This window comes from Lepisosteus platostomus, chromosome 17 (genome assembly GCF_059453375.1).
Source record: "Lepisosteus platostomus isolate fLepPlt1 chromosome 17, fLepPlt1.hap1, whole genome shotgun sequence".
In the NCBI taxonomy this organism is placed as follows: Eukaryota; Metazoa; Chordata; class Actinopteri; order Semionotiformes; family Lepisosteidae; genus Lepisosteus; species Lepisosteus platostomus.
In genome coordinates, this window is record NC_142627.1 from 7,964,043 (window position 1) to 7,985,546 (window position 21,504).

Below are 21,504 nucleotides of genomic sequence, written 5' to 3' on the forward strand. Positions count from 1 at the left end.
CCTCTGGACGTTTCCTTTTGAAGCCTCCTTTCGCATGCTTTTAGTTTCTTTTGTTTTCCTTAATAACACCCATTCTCGTGCTGCCCTCCTGGTGTGACCCCGAACCCCAGCGGGGCACCGAGGTCAGGACTTTAAATGGGTTCTGTAAGACGGAGATGTGAGTAAGCAGGTGTGTGGTTTTCCAACGGCTTGGAAACGGCAGCTGTGACGCAGCGTGAGGGTACAGTATATCTGCTTCAGGGTAAACCGCAGGTCCAGCTCCACTCCTCCTCTTTTTCCGGACAGGTAAATTTTAAACATGTGCTGCTCTGAATCATCGGCCCTTTTAAATAGGAGCGTTAAATGATCATGATGAAAGTCACTGGCTGATTGAGTGCCGGTGGTTTTCTGCTCGTCTGAACGACTGCAGCCGCGAGTGTAAAGTGCTGAAGGTATAAGTATGAGTTGAGCGTGGAGCTGTCGAGCCCAGTGACGGTGTGCACCGTGCAGTTTTCATTTGCCATTAATCCAGACGTGAATGGATTTTAGTCAATATACATACTGTATAAACATTTTTACTCCTGCCTGCTTTCTCAACAGTTTTGATTGTTGTTGCTTCATCTCCCTTCTGTGAGAAGTACTTACAGGCTTCAGAGCTTCCTTGTTTGAGTCAGGAGATGCAGAGTATTAATAGAAGCTTAATGAGCGCATTCAGGCACTGCTATTCAAAAAGTGTCTGATCTCATCCTTTTAGACTTTTTAGATGATTTTTTGGCATTCATTCTTATGTATTTTTGTTGTTTGAAATTTTATCGTCTTCTTCCGTCAACCAGACTGATAAACCCATTAAAGATGGGGCTCACTTTTTTTATGGTGTTGGTTATAATCTATTGCATTGTGACTCAGGATCAATTTTAAGCAATTGAGTGGTCCTGAAATATTCTGTAGTCATGGCTGTGCTATTAAGAGCTACTACATCATTTTCATACACAGTACAGTAGATGTAGAACATCAATATTTATCCTCAATAGTTCCTTTTAATCTATCGGAACATATCCATATCTGTATTACATTATTCTGATATGAATGAGTTAGAACAAACGGCTACAGTTGTTAAATCTGATTTCATCAGGCAGTGCCAGAGAAAAGTTTGAAGGCATTGTGTAATTGTGCGGAATTTGGCCTGTTTTCTATGCTGCATTTTCCTTTTGCAATTTACCCCAAGTTCACTCACTGCTGAAGTTCCATGTTGAATCAATTCCTTAGGTCCACAGTAATATAAAAGTTGTCCCATTGTACCTTGAGCAGTGGACTGTGGAACTGGTTTTCACTTAAAAAGGAAAATTAGCACCAGTTCCAAACACAACTAGAACCTGATCAGTCTTGTTTCTTTTTCATTCCTTGCACCTTGTAATGTCTTGTAAGGTGAAGGACAAGATGACTAGATTTTTTTTTTTTGTTTAAATGCAGAATCAACAGTTAATGTGTTTTTTTCATACCTCTCCAACTTTTATTCAAATTGTCTTAACATTACTAGCTTTGCGGCAGCAGATGAGAGATGAAGACGGTGTACATTGCAAAACATGCGCTTGCATCTTGTTCAGTCTATGCCTACAGTGACTGGACATCTAGGCATGGGCAGATTAAAGATGGGACCGCCAGTTCACAAGCCCTTGTCTAGACACAGGGTCAGTGTTGCCATGGGTGGAGGAAGACACACTGGCACACTTGTACCCTCCCAGCACTCACAGTGCTCGGCCAGTTCTGTGCCGCCAGTTTTAGCCAGTGATGCCCAGATTGCAGGACGCTGATGATACACTGTACAGGGAGGTTTCTGACCAAATTAGCTCTTCCCCTTCATGTCTGTCCACAAAGTAGAAACCCTAACATGTTTTCAGAGGTTCCTGGGAGTGTTATTAGTTCGTGGGCATCAGAGTGGAGCAGTGGTTAGGACTAAGGACTGCAGACTGTGAAACCGTTTAAGTTACGAAAATCAGTAACTGGCATTTTCTGTGCCTCTTGGTTATCACATATTTTTAATGGTGTCTAGTTGTGAGAAATACCACAAGGACAGTGAATGGGGAAGATGACAACTTGCAGTATGCACAGCCTGACGCACACATGCAGTGTAGATGGCAAAAAAGATCTAATGGGATATTTTGACTCTGCTCAAAGGAATATTCAAATACATGAAATTTAGTGTAGCTTTCCGCTTTAGTGGGGAAAAAAAGAAATATAACGAATAGACAGTCTTTACTGTATCAGAAGACCCCCTACAGTACTTCAGATACTTCATTGTTTGGAATAGAAGGAACGAAATGCCACAGGGTACTTTTTAATGAAAGGCCATGTGATTTGCTGGGCAGTACAATGAGTTAGTCACAATAATCTTCCTTATTAGTAGGAGCTCCATCTGTCCCACCATCCCTGGACTATTACCTAATGGTGAATTGCCGCTGGCCAACTTGTAGAGTTGCTCTTTTACTTTTAATTACCAGGGCAAAGGAAAAAAAAGGTATTTAAATGGAACCCATTCTTCTGAGAGACAACAGGCAATCTGTTTTTCCACAGTCTGCTGAAAGCAGGACTCCTTGTTTGGGAGGGACACTCAGGCACTTCTTTAATAAGAAGAAGTGACATTTACTTTTCAGCCCCATAGTAAGCTGAGCATGCACTAGCTGTACAGCAAGCCTTTCTGTGTTACTGAGTCAGCCTGGCTGCAAGAAGGAAAAAGCATACAATATGCAACAGAAATATGCTTTTTATCTTACAGTATCTTATCTCACGAACCTCTTCTTCTGGGTGCAGGTCTTTCTCCAGGCTTGCCAGCACCCATTTAAGTGTGATGAACTCTGACATGCTGGCTCAATGGGGTGTAGCAAGAGAAGGCCCCGTCACCCCCAGAGTGTAAATGAGCTTGGGGGACTTATAGACCAGACCAGAGTCAGACAAATGAAGGTTCTCAGGTGGGGAGTAGAGCGATGATAAATCCAATAGGCACTGCAGTTCCAAGCCAAGTAGAGCCTTATAGGTGAGCATGAGCATTTTGAAGTTGACACACAACCTTGAAAGCCAGCCAGTACAAGGACTCCAGGACAGGAGTAATGCAAACATTTGCACTTGACCTGGTCAGGATTCTGGCTCCCAAATTCTGAACATATTGAGTTTTTTCAGTGTGGATGTAGATACCCCCAAAGAGAAGGGTGTTGCAGTAATCAGTTCTAGAAAAGATAAATGTGTTGACCAGATTTTCTGCCATTATCAAAGACAACATTGGCCCTAGTCTGGTGATATTTCTGAGATGGAAGAATGATGTTTTTACAATATTCTGGACACGAGAGTTTAATTTTGATTAAAATTCAAACACACTGCTGTCCATAGATAGGGTTACTGGCTTTAAGCAGGAGATGGGAGGGGCCAAGAAGCATGACATCTGTCTTCAAACAGTTTGTAGAAAATTTGAGTCATTCAGGTTTTTATATCAGAGATGCAATTAGAGAGTGCAGAAACAGCTACTTCGGTATCAGGTGACATCCTCAATTTGCTGGAAAAGTGTATTAATTGAGGCCGTGATTTATTTGGTTAAATCATTTAAGATCTCAGGTGAAATGAAAACCAAAAACCCTGAGGCTCTTTGTACCCAAGAGTACAAATAGCTGGTATAAACCATTTCAGAAACACTAGATCCTTGTTTTTTGTATCTAGCATTGATGCAACTGTGTAACAGGTATGGACAATGTCAGCCCAATGCTGGCTAATAGTAAGGCTGTAATTTGTGACCCAGTGCAACATTGCTCAGTGGTATTTAATTGGCACAATAACAACAGCCCAGCGTTATAAAACACATGCGGTTCAGTGTTGATCCAGCACATACCACCGCCTTACAATTCATGAAGGTAAGTTTTACCCACACGAAGGCACATGAAGGACTTGGGTTTGCGTCTTAGCAACTCGTCTTCTGCTAAAAGCAACAGCTTAACACACACCAAACAAGTTTCTAATCAGTTCTGTATCTTTGAGCACTTGCAACTAAGGAATTATGTCTTTCATATGAAATTTCATTTTTTGTTCTCATTTTATTTGCCTTTTGATATTCATTCTTTATGGCAGCACTATATTTGTCAGTGCTGGCTTCTGTGCTTGTTCTGCATTCACAGGTGTCACTAGTTGTTAAGTATTGTACCTCTGAATCCCTCAGAAACTATTTTATTGAAAAGCCTTGCTACCCCTGTGAATCGCAGGGAGCTCAGAAAATCTGTAAGGTCCCTGCTGTGGCATTATGTGTTTAGCGACAACATACTGGCTTGGTTCTCAAGTATAAAGAAAAAACACATTTACTTCAGAAAGAAAGACACCCACTCACGTTCTGAAAATAGGTTTCTGGTGGACATATTTAACAAAAACACAGGTGGAGTGCTCCACATTTCTCTGACTACAACCCTAAATTAAGATTTTTCGGGTGAAATATTAGCAAAGATATAAATGTCTTGGAATTTTAGTGTGAGAATAATTTCAAAGCTAAATGTTGGAGAACTTTCTATTTATTATTCCCTAAGCAGCGTCCCTAGATTCTCAATTTCTATCATGTTTTTATTCTGTTAGGAACCGCATGGCTTTGAATTTTCATTTCACTGAGTATTTCCGTCTTCTCTTTTGTTTGACCATCTATACTTTTGTTGTTGTTTTTTTTCCTTTTGAACTCTGCTCTGATTGCATGGCTTCTGCTCCTTCTGTTTGTCTGTCGGACCGAGAAGAATTGGAACCACCGAGCTGTCACTCAAGTAGGCTTCACCGTTTTATTTTAAGTAGAGTAGAGTCGGGTGGTTTATGGTAGCTTCCTGCTGGGGAAAATGCCATTACTGCAAGTGTGCTCTGAAATAGTGTGTTGGAAAAGATTGGAGATATTTAAGTTATTTTGGTAGGTTGCCTTTAGACATTAATACTTCTTTGGAGAGGGTGGGGTCAGGTTACTGCTGTTAATGTGACAGCAATAAAAAGTAGTGCATTACTAGTTTGGAGCCACTGTGCTTTTTGATGCAAAATTACGAAGAGCCCACAAGAGAGTGTGTCTGGTCCTGCCAATCAAAAAGGAAAGAGCCTTGTTCTCTGACTTTTATCACTGTATCATGTTAACTGAACACCATACTGCAGTGGCATTTAAAATGTACATTGATACTGTGCATTTGTGTTTTGTTTCGGCAATGAAAGATTACTACCTAGTCAATCTTCTTCTTTGAAATATTTTAAGCAGCTCAGACAAATTATTGACTAGAAACAGCCAGTCCTTCCCTAAATCTTTCAATCTATAAAGGTAAGTGTTATCCTTTTCCATCTTCTTCCATTATGGGAGAAGTCTTTCTGAATGACTGCATTTGTATCAGTTCAAGATGATAAACAAGTCTTTGTATTTTCAGAAACTCTTTATGGAACAGCAGTATGATTACTGTATTCTGCAGTTATGCCAAAAGTTATCAGAATTCAAGCATCCTAGTAAATGCTGTCTCTCTCTCTACAGTCTTCAGCGTATTCCTTTCTGCAAAGAATAGCTGCGTAATTGATGTTAAGACTGAGAGACACAAAGGAGGTGGACTAGGGTTGTCTCTCAGGAGCTGATGTGGAAACAACCTCTTTCAATGGTTCTTCACAAAAACTGCTGTGAGAGAAGGGAAGCTTTTAAAGATACAATAGATTATTTTTTAAAGGAGACCAGGACTTTTCCTGTAAGACATATAACATATATTTATAATTTGTTATTTAAAAATATTATTAAAATATTACTTCTAAGGCTAAAATAAACCAACAAAATAACATAAATCCCCAAAAAATGCTTAAAATTGCAACTCCCAAGAAAGACTTAAAAAGATAGTGGTAAGCAGAAGGTGTTAAAGACGAGAGAAATTTGTTCTATATGAGAAAGTCTGAGAAATAGAGGTCTCGGATGTATACAGCCCACTCATACAGCCCATACTTAAACCCAGCTCCTTTCTGCACTTGAAAATTCAAAAGACCACGATTACAGTTTGAAGCAGAAATAATTATTCCACATTGATAGTTGGAATTCCAAATGGGATAAGTCTCAAAATGTTTATAGGATATGCTTCTTTTATAAAACCTTGGAATCTAAGTGATGTTTGTATTGTCCTGATTTGTTTTCTTCATTCTTCCATGGTGGGAGCTGTAAGGAAAGGTACTTTTCTTTTTGCTCCATAAATTCACATTTGTGATTTGTCTGGGGTCAAAGAGTGCAGAAGGAACCTGCATGTCATAAAACGCGTCTCTAAAAGGAAGCTTCGTCCTAAATCATAGCTCTAATTCTTCCCTTCAGCTGACGCCAAACCACAGCACCTTATCTTGAAACACAGCAGATGTGTTGGCTGCAGGTATGCACTACACCTGGAGGGTTTCTTAATTGAGCAAATGCATAATCCCTCAGGTCATTCCTCTGCTAATTCCTCCTAAGTGAATGCTTTAGTGAATGTTGCCTATGACGTTTGACTTCAGCACTGAACACTTCTGGCCGCAACCAGAAGTTCTGGGATTCAGTCTCCCATAGCACTCATCCTGCATCAGTATATCAATAAAAAACCCTCAATCTTTATTAATTGTCAGGAAGATGCGGTGCAGCCCTACAGTGCATAGATTCCCCCAGAATTACACTCGGAGAAGTCTCTCCAAAAGCCATTTCTGCTAGGCTAGCACTCATCCATTAGCATTCAAATAGTATAACACAGGCCGAATAATGCAATACACAGAGCTGACATGCCACAAACACTGAAACAGATGATGCAAAAAATATTCCTTTGAAATTGGTAGCACAAGAGCACCAAAAGGTCAGGCTGTCTGGGAGAAGATCCAGCTTGGAACTGACAAGTCCTAGCAGAGCCAACAATATAAAAAAAAACACAGAATTCAGACATACTTCCTTATTGTTCATTCCTATTGGATCATTTTCCTATGTGATAATTCTTAGAGTATTAGCAAAATGAATGTGTTTTCTCACCTCCTTGCAAGGTTTCAAAAACATTTCCGCCTTTAATGTGCCATTTCACACTGCTATCTGGGCGCTAAGCCTTCTGTTGGAGCGGCACATTTCGGTGCCAGCTCTCCTCAGTGCCATTGTGCTGTGACTGCAGCTATGGGGGTCTTGGAAATCTCGGCAGTTCAGGTGACCTACAGACACGGCTCTGGTGTCCTGGACGTGGCTGATGAGATTGAAGCAGTGGGGGATTTATCGGGCTTCATGAATGCCGTGATGAACTCATTTTGGATTTTCCACACTTCAGTCTCGCGTCTCAGTGTTAGTCAAGAGTTAATACCTGCTCTCTTTCTAGACACCGGAGATGGCTGTCACTGCTGCCTGTCTCTGTTAGTCCTAATAGAGCAGCTTTGCTGGTTTCTCAGTAAATGCAGGGAGTCGAACAGTGAAGGCCCTTACAATCGTGTTTGGCTTTAGTGTAGATTTTGATGCTGGTTTTTACGATCTGCCTCATTTCAACTTCCGCTTTTCAAAGCATAGGTTGTAGGTGTCAAGGAATATATTGCTGCAGAAGCATGCTCCAGGGATAAGTTTGCAGAGTTTGTCAGAGAGGCTAAAAGAGCATTTCAACCTTTTTCACCTTTATTATGTTTTATTATGAATTGTTTTCTTTTTTGAATTCCTTAAGGCAAAAGAAATCATGTAGTCACTCTTACAATTGCCTAGTATATTAATATACTAAGCTGAAAAACATTATAAGAAATACATTAAAATAAGAATACTGTGCAGCTTAATTCCATTTTTATTGAAAGGAAATTGGAATTCATGCATCCTGCAATTCTAGATACCTGTGTTGTAGATTGAAATTGAAACAATTTTGTGCTTCAGGAAAAAAGGTAGAATTCACTAGGAAGAAGGCACTTTCTTCCACAAAAATGGATTTCAGATGCAATCCCAGATAATCACAGTGGATGCGTGTTTCTAGCAAGAACTGCGGAACCTCAGACTAAAAATTCTTTCGGGATATGAATAAAAGAAAAGCAAACATAGGCTGAATTGGTTTTATTTAAATGTTTTCACTGGCAGGTGAAAAAGCCCTTTGAAGAGAGAGTACAGTGAAAATCGGTGAAAATGTTTTCACTGGCAGGTGAAAAAGCCCTTTGAAGAGAGAGTACAGTGAAAATCGGTGAAAATGTTTTCACTGGCAGGTGAAAAAGCCCTTTGAAGAGAGAGTACAGTGAAAATCGGTGTACATCCTTTATTGGTATTAACAGTGACCAGGAATGCGAATGCTGTTATTTATGGAGTGGAAAATTTCATGGAATATTAATGGTCTCCTAACCCTTTTCAGTATTTTGAAAGATAGTGTTAGAATTGTGTTGACAGTGTTCATATTAAGTAACTGGCACTTTCCGTCTGCCACTGATGAAAGAAAGCATTATTTGTAGTGAGATATTGCAAAAGTGGGGGGGGGGGAAAAACAATGTTGGAAAGTGTTAGAACGTAAAGAGAAGTATTTTAATAATATTCTTTAGTCTGCGCATAACACACAACCTTTCTATTACTCTTAAGGGTTGATTTGGCTGATCTGGCCCTAAAACACAATGAAATGTGCCTGAATCGAACATGTGTGCTCGGGGAACTGACCTCGAAGGTCCTTGGTGCGAGCATCCAGAGCGCTTGCAGAATGTTTGCCTGTAGCCGTCTTTCGCTCCGGGATGTGCCAAGACCTGAAGCCTAGGCGGCAGCCAGGGCTCAGCTTGCCTCCTTCCTGTAGAAAATTCATCGCCGCTCCTGTCTCCTCCCACTTCCCCCCGCAGGGAATCAGCAGCCTGTTCAGCTCTCTGAAGGTGGTCCGGCTGCTCCGCCTGGGCCGGGTGGCCCGGAAGCTGGACCATTACATCGAGTACGGGGCGGCGGTGCTGGTCCTGCTGGTGTGCGTGTTCGGCCTGGCGGCCCACTGGCTGGCCTGCATCTGGTACAGCATCGGGGACTACGAGGTGATCAACGAGGACACCAACTTGGTGCGCAAGGACAGCTGGCTCTACATGCTGGGGGAGACCATCGGGATGCCCTACAGGTTCAACGTCACTGGGTCGGGGAAGTGGGAAGGCGGCCCCAGCAAGGACTCGGTCTACATCACCTCCCTGTACTTCACCATGACCAGCCTCACCAGTATCGGATTTGGTAACATTGCCCCCACCACCGACGGGGAGAAGATCTTCGCGGTGGCCATGATGATGATTGGGTGTAAGTAGGCGTCTCCGGGGCCTTCATTCCTGTGTGCTGGTGTCACGTTCTCTTCCACGCCAATTCGGCGCGTTTGGCTGTAAGACAGATTCCTCATGCTCCTATTCTTCTTCCTGGGTCATGAACTGAGAGTGGCTTTTCCACCACACAAGGAATGTTCAGCAGAAGTGCGCCACATGAAGAAGAAAGAGCTTCTTGTATGTGCCCGGTTGTTATGTGGGGTAAAGGCTTCATTGGGATATGAGGCTTTCCTGTGAATAATGAAAGGAGCTGCCAGCACTAGGCTTTGGGTTTTTTGAAAAGTGGAAAGCCCTGTGCAGTGAAAAGTATTGTGGCATTGCAACCTTAAGCCACGTAGATATGACATACTGGCCAGTAGATTAAAAAAGCAGGATGTCTTTTTAAGAGATCAAGAGTTAAAAAAGTTTTAGCAACCAAGTGGGCTAGGTGCTTCGAACGGTTTGACGTTGTGAACATTCATTTCATTTGGACAGGAAAACTTGTATTTGGATTCAGCATTTGTGGGGAAAAAAATATGTCGGATAGGATGGTCTTTATTCTAGCTCAAAACGACATTATTGCAGAGTCCAGCCATCCATTTTCTAACTGCATTATCCGGTCACAGGGGAGCTGGGGCCTATCCTGGCAACCAAAGAGTGCAGTGCAGGATACAGCATCCACCAGTGAAATATGTGTTTGCAGTTATTGCTGTCCTTGATCCCAGTATAAAACGCAGCAATCTGAGTGAGTATGTTGTAGAAGCAGGATGGTGGATAAGATGTGTTGGTGTTCCATCTAGTAAAGAGGTAGAGAGATTGTCACATCATTATAGTTGGAACACATGTTCAGGCAACAGTCTTCTGTTTCTCTAGCGTCCTCTATGTGGTAATGTTGCAGCACATGGCTGTTGAATATTCTGCTCTTTGACATTGAGAGGTATTAAACTATTTAGAGGAGTCCTGGTTTTCTTGGCGGTGATCAGCATTTCTTATTTCTGGTGGTTTTTTTCTACCCAGAAAAATGAGACGGTGGATCAGTGTCAGAATCAAAATGATTAATGATCTGACTCATGTTGGAATTGTTCTTAGGATTTTAGACTGTGTCACAGTGACCTTTGGCAGTTTCCTGGAGGCCATGAGGGGGCAGAACATTGGATGTTGTTAAGCTGCGAAAATTAGGCTATTCCCTGTGGGCTTAATATTCACCTAGCGCATCTCATGGTGTTCAGGCTGTGTCTTGCACAAAGAAATCCAGTAGCCTACTATGGAGACAGACCTGAAATAAATGGAAGTACTTTAACGCCTTCAAGAGGAACATCTATGGAAGACTTTCAATGACAAGACCCTGTGGTGAACTGAATTGGATTTTCTGATAACAAGACAGAGGTGTTAGAATGACATGTTGTTTGCTAATTTGCTAATCGATTTCAGCAGTTATCCATTCTTCAGATCTGCCTGCGTTTTTTATTGTTTTTAACTGTGGGAGTGTGTGGTTTTCTGAAAAGTTCTGTTTTGGTTAAAAAAAAATAACTTCTAACATTTTTATTTATAACCCAGTGGGTTGAAGGAACCTATAAGAAATCTGCAATGCATACCTGCTCATCCTTTTTAACTTCATAGCCTGTTCTGTGTCTTACAGTGTACAGTACACGCATTTCTCATTCTGCTACTGTGAGTCCGTTCTTTACTGTGATGAAGTGCAGGGAAATGTTTTGAGAATTGAAGACCAAATTCACAAGACTGTCCAAAGGTTCCTAAACTTGAAATAGCATCTTGGTAGATAGATAGATACTTTATTGATCCCGTGAGGGAAATTGCAGTGCAACAGCAGCTTAACACACACAACACAGCCACAGTGTTGGTATGTATGCGAAACAAATTCCTTAATCTAAGATTAATTCAAGAACAGATAAAAACCCTTTTTCCGACATTACCTTTAAAGCTCTTGAAGGTGTAAAGACTCAACTCTTTAGTACAGTTGAACAAACAAAGGTATCCAGGTGTTTCCTATACTGCGAAGTAGGGTGTTTAAAATTAAATTGAAACATCTTACGAACAAACAAATCGTTAGATAATAACGAGTAACTGAAAATACCAAGGCTGGAGCATATTTGTCTTTTTAACCTATGAGTTGTTAAGGATAGAAGAAAGCTCTTTGTTATTACAGAGGGAGTAGTGGTGAGGTCCTGAGTTTGGAGCTAGAATGTGGGTTCCTGGGTGGGGTGCCACTGAGCAAGGTATTTCACTCAGATTACTTTGGTGAAAGGCCGAGCTTTCTATGGGTCCAAATGTAAATCACTTTGGATAAAAGCGTGACTCATACTTGGATAAAAATTACCCATAAATAAGCATGTTAGGTTGAGGAGGGTAACCTTGACAGAGCTGCAGCTAGTGCTTTGCTTGTCCATGGTGAATTGACTTGTGAGCTTTTTCCCCATGTTAATAAGAAAACGCGTAGCTTTAGTTATTGGAGTAGGGATATCTTCTGGAGCTGCTCTGGGGGGGCTGTACAGCTCAGAACATACAGTGTCCATGAAATGTTCAGAAGCTGTCATAAAAAACGCACAGCTACTGTATACTTTGTTCTACACGTGCAATCTATTTTTAGTCCATTACTTGCCCACGTAATGGCAGTCCAGCCCATAATGGAATTCTTTTAATTTTCAGCAGCTGAATTTCTGTACTTCGAAGGAAAATGCCAGAGAAACCCATTTTTTTACAGCACTTAGATTATATGTAGTGTTAAGCCTCTTGTGTGGTTGGATAAGGTATTTATTGTCTTGTAATAGGAATTACTTATTTTTACCATCTTCTCTTTAATGGAGAATTGCTTTTCAATGTTTTAGTGCTTTTTGGAGGTTTGTGTGTCAATGATGGATGTGGGTGACATACCGTGAAATCAATAAACCCCTGGCTTCTGTGCTTTTCCCCAAACATGACTAAACTCTACTTTTGCCCTGGAGGATCCAAGCAATTTATATTCTCTCCCTTTTATTGATAATTCCCCACTGCAACGTTGTAATAAATACAGTCAAGTGACAGGTAGACCTGTGGATGATTGAATTACAGTATTCCACTGGGGGATTCAATTGTTTTTTTATATATATTTGCATTCTCATGTTTTTCTAACTAGAAGTGTGCCTGATTATGAATCAAGCTGTGCACAATCCATTTATCCTCTACACAGGAAGAGTAGCAATTTGTTGTGAGACTAGCTAGAAAATTATCTGTGAGCTCTTTCGGTCATTGTATAAAACATTTAAATAAGAAGTGGTGGCAATTGCACAGTGTTTTGTGTCTTTTAGATAAAGTGACCAGGCAACTCGGAAACACTAGTAATTATTTCAGAATTGTTTTTTCAGAAATATTCCTGAAATTGGAGGGTAAATGCTAAATTAATTTAGCTTGCTCAATACAGAGGTCAAGACAGCTTTATCCCTTCCGTCTGAGACTGAATCTGCTACAACACGGACTAGATAGCACTGGGCTGTGCTTTCTTTGAATTGCTTCTCGTGGGTTCTGGGCAGGTAGAGCTGACTAAAGCTGATTTGCGCAGGTCTGGAAATGAAGGTGTCTTCAGCTGTGGTCCGAAACGAGAGGGTTCTGTCTCCCCCATTGTTTGCCCACGTATGACAATGAGCCAGATATAAACCAAACTCTTTAACGGAGAAGACTAAAAGGGGACCCAACACAAGTAAACCAAAGAGAGAAGGCACTTCTTTTCCCAAAGGCTTGTGGGAATATGGAACAAGCTGACCAGCCATGTGGTTGAAGCCGATGCTTTGGCTGCAGAAATGTTATGATGATATTTTGAGAGGTTCTTGATTTTGTCACTTCTGTCTTGGATTGGAATTAAAGCTAGTGTTCAACTAGCACAGACAAGAAGGTTAGGGTTAAGGTTTGCCTACAGTTTGGGTTAGAAGTACCTTTTAAACGTCATCTTTGCTTATAGTTACATTTCACATGGCTTGATTTAAGATGGTATGAGGTGCGTTTTGTGACGGCAGTATGCAGAACTGTCCCCTGCCATCCTTACATAAATCTCTAACTGTAGTATAAAAATCCGGAATGCATTTTAAGCATAATTCCAAGCAATTAAGCATGCTCCTCAAATGCAGGTTTCTTGTTCCACTGCCTAATTCTGCTGCATGAGATTGGATAAGAGCCCTAGGCAGTGAGTTTTCTGTATGGAATTCTTCGACTCCTGATGTGGGGTTACCTTGATGCAGGGTGGCATAGGCTCTGAATTCCATGAGGGAGACTCCAACATCATGGTATCTGAGCAGGAATCTTGCATCTCCGACGGGGCCTGCAGGTTCTACAGGGATGCTGTTCAGAGGGCTCAGAATTCAGACGGCCTTTTCACACTGAGACACGGCCTTTTTCACCTCATGACATGACGCAGCTTCAATCCAGAGACCGTGTCACTTAAGGTGAAGAGCTGGCTGGAGACTCCTACCCCCCCTCTGCAGCAGTGCCTGCGGACATATTCAGAATAACAGTCATGACAATCAACGTCCAGTCTTGTTATCACACTGGCACCACGCTGTGTGATGTGCGTCTTGTCACCAAAGAGGCAGAGTGCCTGTCTGCGTTTCTCACATCTGCCAGGCGCACGGGAATGGTGGGCATGCCCCGGTTTTCTTCTGCTGGGCCCTTTTAAACAATTATATATTTATAAACCCCTTTGCTTCTCATTAGTTTCTCTTCAGGTAACAACAGCACACTGCATTTCACAGCAGGGGGACTGAGATGACAAGAAGTCTGTGAAGGGAAGTCTTCAAGAGATGGCTTGCGACCTTTTTCATGGACGTGCAGCTGTGAAGCTCAGATTGCCTTGGGGCTCATTGTGTCAGTGCCTTTTGCAAGAGGAAAGCAGTTCCTCTTCCAGTGCGGTGACATCCGTGGGGATGTCTGTGTCACCAGACCTATTGTAGCTTATCACTTTCTGTTTAATCCTTTCAGCTCCCAAGATGCTGAGATCATATCGAAAGATCTTCCATTTGACTTAATCTCTGTGTGGGTGTCAAAATCGGATGGTGAGCATCTGTCACTGTTGAAAAGCCTAGGCATGAACATGGACTCACTCATAGTGCTCATTTGCTTAACGGAGGTGCATCAGTCTGTTTTCTGGTTAGTTGTGCCACATTCTTATGTCCATAGGGGAGCCAAATGAATACATGGCCTGAAAAACTATTCATGCAGTCAGGCTCACAATAGACTGTTTATGATCCTTAAAGAAACACTTAACAAAACATTTTCAGGGTTAAAACATTTTGCAGAAGTAGCAGATTTCTGTACCTAAACAATGAGCGTCCTTCTTTGCTGTATGTATATAGGGCTGAATTGCATTTAAAGACCCCTGAGTCATGACTCAGGCCTAGATGTCTTACTGCACCTCTGCTTTCCGGTGTCTGTCAGACTTAATTGTTTCTTAATTAAGCTGATAGTTAAGAATGAAGATCGGTTCTTGATCTACTACAGATTTTGCTTTAAAGGGAGTTTCAAACTAAGGTTCGGGAGGAGGTCAGACCCTAAACTTGCCCACTTGTGCCTTCCTGGGTATAAATATGAATCTGTCTTTACCTTTTTCACATCCCTCACATCTTCCCCCTTGGTCAGGTTGTTCTTCTCACCCAAGCACCTTTCATCAATGAAGTTAATCTTATCTTTCCTGTATGTAAATACATGTCTAACTAAGCCTGTTATCGATTTGCTTAAGGGTTTAAATAAGCACAATAACTGAGAGTTCAGCTGGAACATCATCAAAGACTGATAAATCTGAGTTTTGATCTGTGGTTTAAAAGAACCTGATTAACAACCACCTTTATTTACCCTGTTATGAGTAAACAGATGTTGATTAGTTGATGATTAATGGGAAACCTGTACAGTGACTGGTGTTTCAGATCCTGATGAAGTTTTTATGTGCACCTTAAAAAAACTCTCAGAGTTCTGCAAACTCCCTAGTTTTCCCCCAAAACAGACAGCAAAGAATTTTAGCTCACAAGAGTGAGTTATTTTTTGTTTGTTTTAATGGCATTTTTAGAGTTGCACCTTGGAATAGGTTCATTTAGTACTTTTATGACTCTAAATTGTAAGTAACAGATTTAAATCGGAATGTGAAAGGTGCCTACGGCACTTGTGACATGACACAGTTTCCATCCCACTTCCCACTTGACAGCAACCTGGAGGTGCAGAAATACTACCAGCCCTAGTCATCACAACGGGAAACTCCTGTCAAACCAGAGGACAAAAAATGGAAGACATCCTCTTAATAGGAGACCTTACATTACAATATATGAACTGGGAGTGGGAATCTGTTCCCATTTCAGCCCATCTGTGTTGCAGTTCTTGTTTGTATTCTGGTGCAGCTATGGTAATTTGTCATGAAAGTTTTAGATTATAGATGATTTATTTGTGACAGTTTTTAAATCACTTGTAGTCCTTAAATCTCAATCTTTTTCAAAACACCAGCAGGTGGATTTGGGAATGCTCCTTGCAGCAGGAGACCTAATATTGCAAGGGACAGTATGAACCCATTGTAGCTATGGCAACCCTACCGCCGGGTCCTGAGCAATTCTTTATTTGGGTTGCCAGCTGGAAACCATATCTGGTTTTAATGAGGTGTGGCAGGCTTACCTCTTTGTATTGTTCCTTCTAATGCTGGGAAATGTCATCTTTGATAAAACATGAAGAAAAAGCCCTACAATCATGACGATAAATTTGTTCTTTATGAGATTTCTAAGCTATACTGTGTCTTTTGTTTTTGTCATTTCAAACTGCTTTAGCCACTCTGCTTTGAGCACTCTGTCCCAACAGTTTTGCCCTGAAAAAAAAAGATCATGAGACCATGAAGAGGTCCTTGCAGCTGTATGAAATTGGGAGGGTGGTCACTAGGTCCTTGCACCTGCATAAAGCTGGGGGCGGGGGGAAATCGGATTTCTATGGTCTCTGGGGAAATAAGGAAAGGAGAAGCTGTGACTGTATTTTGTACCAGTATGGCCTTGTGTTTGCGTAGCAGTTTAAAAGACCTGCTGAGTTTGTAAACCCCTCTGAGGTGACGCGCACAGAGAGAGGCTGCCATCACGCACAGTTGTTGGTTCACATGGATAAGAGACACTTGCCAAGGTCATTATGAAATGTTAGCTTACAAGGCAGATACTTACACTGCATTGAACACGGAATGCTGGCAATTCTGGGATTTTTACTTATGGAATATGAATTTGGATCATGTAGCTAAAAATTGTCTGAATTAAGTTTAAAATTAAAAGACCAGCTGACAGACCAGTTAATAGTCACTCATCAGTCATCACCTTGCCCAGTTTTTGGGTTAGGTCTACACTGCTATACTGCATGCTTTGAATGCTGTGAATCCTACCCAAGCAATACATTCCATATCTCTCCCTCTCTCACAGACAGGTCAACTACTCAGGTAGTGGAAGAACCTACCCACTGTATATTTACCATTAAAATAGTCACCCCAGAAGTCTCACTGGAGAGGCAAAGTACTCAAAACTCTTCCTGAAAATAGTTTAGTTTTGGACTGCTGATGTGTCATGTGCTACTTTGTTCTAAATAATAACATTCAATTTTATTCATGAATGTCTTGCCAAGCAGGTAATAGAACACTTACAGTACCTTCAGCTGAAGATTCAAGCTAACAAAAGTTGATACATTTGATAAATGTTTCCAGACAAAATTTGACAGATGAGGTATAGAAAATATTTATAAAAATCTAGCAGTTTTTAAAAAGCTTTTCATACTTTGTTGGGATTTTAAAATGTTGGTGTTTAATTCATGTAAAATGATGCAGTGTTCTCTATCTACTCCTGGAAATGAATTAATTAATTAAAATATCTAGACTACAGGTGTAGGCAACTGATCAATAATGTATAAATGCAAATAGATCTGAGGATAGATAGAAGTAATCTATTTCTTACTTTGAGAAATTTTCTGTTATCCTGTTAAGGGCAAAAAAGTATTGGTTTAAAATAATCAAAGAAAAGTCTTGGTTCTCTGTGTGGATTGGCATATAGCATTTGGTTAAAAAATGTCATGGTAATATTAAAAAAAACATGCAGTTTTTAATGATGAGTTGTGGACACTTCCTTTCCCTCATTCACACACTCTAATTAGGAATTCAAGAGCCATTTGAAAAGCACATTCAAAGCATTTTGGTCTCAACTTGTGCCACCTGGATCTGACTTCAAGCATGTTAGAATAACATCTCTTTGTTGTCAGAATGTCTGAATATTAAAACCTCTCAAATCTCTGAGGTTTTTTCAGGTATTATCAGTTGTTCCCGTCTAATGGGACATCCCCTGATTTCTTTACTGCTGATAACTGGAGAGGAAGAGAATTAAAAGGTAAATTATGCACATAATTTGTACTTGATAGTACAGTTCTGCTTTCCTGGGAGAGAATGAGCTTGAACAGCACTGCACAACTGGATGAAAGACTTGACATTTAGGAATAATGTAGCTGCTAAGCTTGTTAAAGCCACATTTCACTTGCTGGAAACATCTTTACTTGGAGCTGCAACCAATTAATCAACTGCTTGTAAGTTAAATGAGTTTTGATAGGAGATATTTGAGGATGGGAAGAAAATTTGAGTGATGCAGAAAATGTACTACCATTGTTTGTCAAAGTAAGAAATAGATTTTGAAATGAAGAAAATGGATACATACTCTCAAGAGAAAGATACCTTTACCAACATAAATGTTGTATTATTATTATTATTATTATTATTATTATTAACCCTTTACAATTTCTTGCATTAGGAATGATCTTTTCGCATACCCCAGCTTGCTCTCCATGAGACATACAGACAGGGAGAGAGAGCCTGGGGTCAGAGCACAGGGTCAGCCAATGTACGGCCCCGCTAGAGCAGTTGGGGTGAAGGGCCTTGCTCAGGAGCCCAACGGAGTAGGATTCCTCTGCTGGCTGCGGGATTTGAACCGCCACAGGCGCAGATCCTTAGCCACAAAGCCACTGCTCCGCGATGCTAAATAGTGCTAAAACAGCACTATTAGATAAATAGTGCTGTTTTACTTACAATAAGAGTGTGCTGAGCTGGACATGATGGCGACAAGTTTGGTTTGAAGATCAAGAGATGATACATAAAGGTTCTTCACAACTGGTTCAAAATTCACAAGAAGTTCTTTGATATTCATTCCACAGCCTAAGTATACAATCTCTGATTGAAAGGAGATCTGTCAGTACAGTTTAGAAAATCTAATTCCCCTTGCTAAAAGACAAACATCTCAGAATAATTGCTTGGTCTCACTGTTTGCAAAGAGGATAATGGTTCTCTCTTTCAATTATTTCCTGCATGTGTCTCATTTGATGGAACATTTAAGCAGTGTTCTTCATTATAAATAATAATCGCGAAACCATTTCAAATCACTACCCCAGAGTAATTAGTCATTTTATGTAAGACATTATGTGTCATTTGTTTCCACTTTGTCTTCAAAATGCAAAGCTGATTAGGTACTGTATAGGGTTTCAATGTGTGGACCTTGAAGACCACAGTGTCTCACTTCAGGCTATTTCGAGTAGATGTATGATTTTTATATTACCCATATTTGATTTTTGACCTGTTTTAAACCAAGGACATTTTAAATGTGTCCGTCATGTAAAAAGGTTTGCAGTCCACAGGGAATAATGGAGCTTAACACTTCAGAATGAGGAAGATGTTGATTCAATTTGTAGACATCCGAATTTGAATGGGCCTTTTTATTAATCTACCATTTTAACTCCTTTTAGATTAGTGTGTACTTTCTCAGCATGCTGACGGAAGGAAACCGTTTTTGAATGTTTTGTAATGCTTTTTGTATCTCAGCCTGTCCCTCACTCTCAGGAGTCTGTTTGATAACATTGCCCTCTGAGGTGCCAAATAATAACTCTGCAAATAACACCCAAATTTGTGTTGGGTTTCACCTGATTTAATATATAAACATGATGCAGACAGTAGTTTGCAAAGTGCTCTTTTGGAAGTCACTTATGGAATTGCTCGGAGATCTTTTAATAATGCCTCATTATTTTCAGAAGTCTGAAATGTCAGAGTTCAGTTTTCAAGAAACACTGTAAAAAAAAATGTGATCGATGGGAAATCATGCACATCTACTGAAATGTCTCCAGAATGCAAAAATGAAACTTTCTTAGCATCTTTATTTCTTTTTTTACTCTTGAATTGATTAGTTGCCCTTTCTCCTCTGGCAGTTATGGTTTACTTTCCAAGGTGTTGCATTTCTAAGGATTCAGTATAGTTTTCCATGAGATATAATTTAATATCCCATCTAATGATGATGTTTTCCCTTGGCTGCTGTCTTCTGTAGAAGTTTTCAGGCAATCTGTGGATTTTAAGGGACTGAAACAGAAGGCTGATCAAATCCCATCTAACAGAACCCATCAGAGCCCTGGGGAACATGAATGCCTTTACTTCAGAATGCTAATTAAAATAGCTGTGAGGCGTGAAGTGCTTTTTTCCCCCCGCATAACTAGGGAAATAAATCCTCATGGATTCCTTCAAATATCCTGTAGAAATCTTTCAGGAATCCCATGGGCTGGATCATGCAGCACTTTTTCTCAGGCAAAATAAAGTCGGCAGTGTTATCGCCTTGTAGCCTGATCTTAAGAGCTAAGCAAGGTTGGGCCTGGCTTCTCCGAGGAAGACCAGGTTGTTGATCCAAGTGTTATACTGTAGGTGGGGCTCTTCTCTCTGGACCTGAATGTCCACTCTCATGTCCCACTATGGTCACTGGGACCACTGTGTGGTAGGAGGTGCCAAGCTCCAGGCTGCTTAGTTGTTAAAGATTCCATGACACTCTTCACTTCCTAAAAGAGCAGAGGTGCTCACTCTGCTGATCTGGCCTTCCTAAAGTTCTCCCTTTATTAAATTGGTGGAGCTCTTTCTCACTTCTCATCGCTGAATCGGTGTTGCTGCCATTCTGCACTAACATTTGCCAAATGGGCGCTAATCTCCAGTAGTGGCTCTCTGAGATTCTTTTGGATGCAATGTACTGTATGATGACCATACAAGGAACTGTTGTTAATTATTATATTAATGAATTCCCAATGAAGGTGGCATTGTGGCTCAGTGGTTAGCTATCTGCATGGATTTTGTATGTTTTGCCCATGTTCACGTCCGGGTGCTCCAGTTTCTTCACACAGTCCAAAGCCGCGCTAGTTTTTATTGGCTTCTGGGAAAATTTGCCCTGGTGTGAGTGTGCGTGTTTGGGTCACGGACTGGTGTTCTGTCCAGGGTGTGCCTGAGTTTGTTGTTTGCTCCGATAGTCTCCGGCAGTCCCTAAATCCAGAATTGGATAAAATGATTAGAAAATCAATGGATTCCCCCAAAAGTCCTAAATTTAAGCAGCATAAGGTAACATTTCAACCTTAGATTCTTGTGTTCTCTGCTGAGCATATGGTCCAAGATGGGACTAATCCTCATTGTGTCTTACCTCTCTTCGTCGTCTGTTAACTGATGAGATTTCTGCTACATTATATAAATTCATGGGATAACCAATTTAAATGTGAGCTTTACTTATCCATTACTGGTAAATCAATCTGATAATGACCCTGTGAATTAAGCAGTTAATGTAAATACATTAATAATTAAATTACCATATTTGTCAAGAGTAAGTAATGCGTACAGAGGGAAGTGGGCAAAGATATTATGAAAAGCAATGAAGTGTACCTAGATTTTTAATCGGGTCTAATCAGTCTAATTATTGTTAAAGCTATTTCTTTATTAGATGAAAAGCCCCCCTGAGAGGCAGATTACTTTGGCAGCTTTTGGTCTTTCTCCCCCCTTCAAAAGGATGTTTGCTGGCTCTACCCTTGAATTTTCACATACACTGCAGAGTACAGATTTCCTCTTCTGCTACAGTCTTGATTGGTTTCCTCACTTTCCACTGCCAGCATTTTGGGACAAAGTAAGTAACACTTCTATGGAGCAGACAGAGCTGAGCAGTCATGGAGCTAAAAGCCTGCTTTTGTTTTTGTGTATTCCTGGATCCTTGGATCGGGTTAATGATGTTAAGCGGACTGAAGTTCAAAGCTATGTTGAAAAATTCAGTAAAGTGCACATACTATATGTAAGACTTGCTACATCCCGAGCAAGAGCAGTTGTATGCTTTAGATCGCAACTGAATCCTCATTCATTTCTAATTTTGAGACTTAAAGTTCATTACTTTAAAGCAGGATTTGACGGTCCTGTTTTTTTTTAAATCAGCAACACCTGAAGAACTGGGAGAAACTAAATTGGTTGAGTTGGTCCCGTTGAGGTACTAACCAGCT

At 40.7% G+C, this 21,504-nt stretch overlaps 1 protein-coding gene across 2 annotated transcripts in view; it reads left to right on the forward strand.

The window, feature by feature from the left end:
- The window catches only part of LOC148646051 (voltage-gated delayed rectifier potassium channel KCNH1), a 109,828-nt gene that overhangs the window by 15,844 nt on the left and 72,480 nt on the right, over positions 1-21,504 (forward strand). For both annotated transcript variants that reach the window (XM_088609522.1, XM_088609523.1), the window contains one exon: positions 8,776-9,205. In XM_088609522.1, the coding sequence (XP_088465648.1) occupies positions 8,776-9,205 (430 nt within the window). The remainder of the gene's footprint in view (positions 1-8,775; positions 9,206-21,504) is intronic.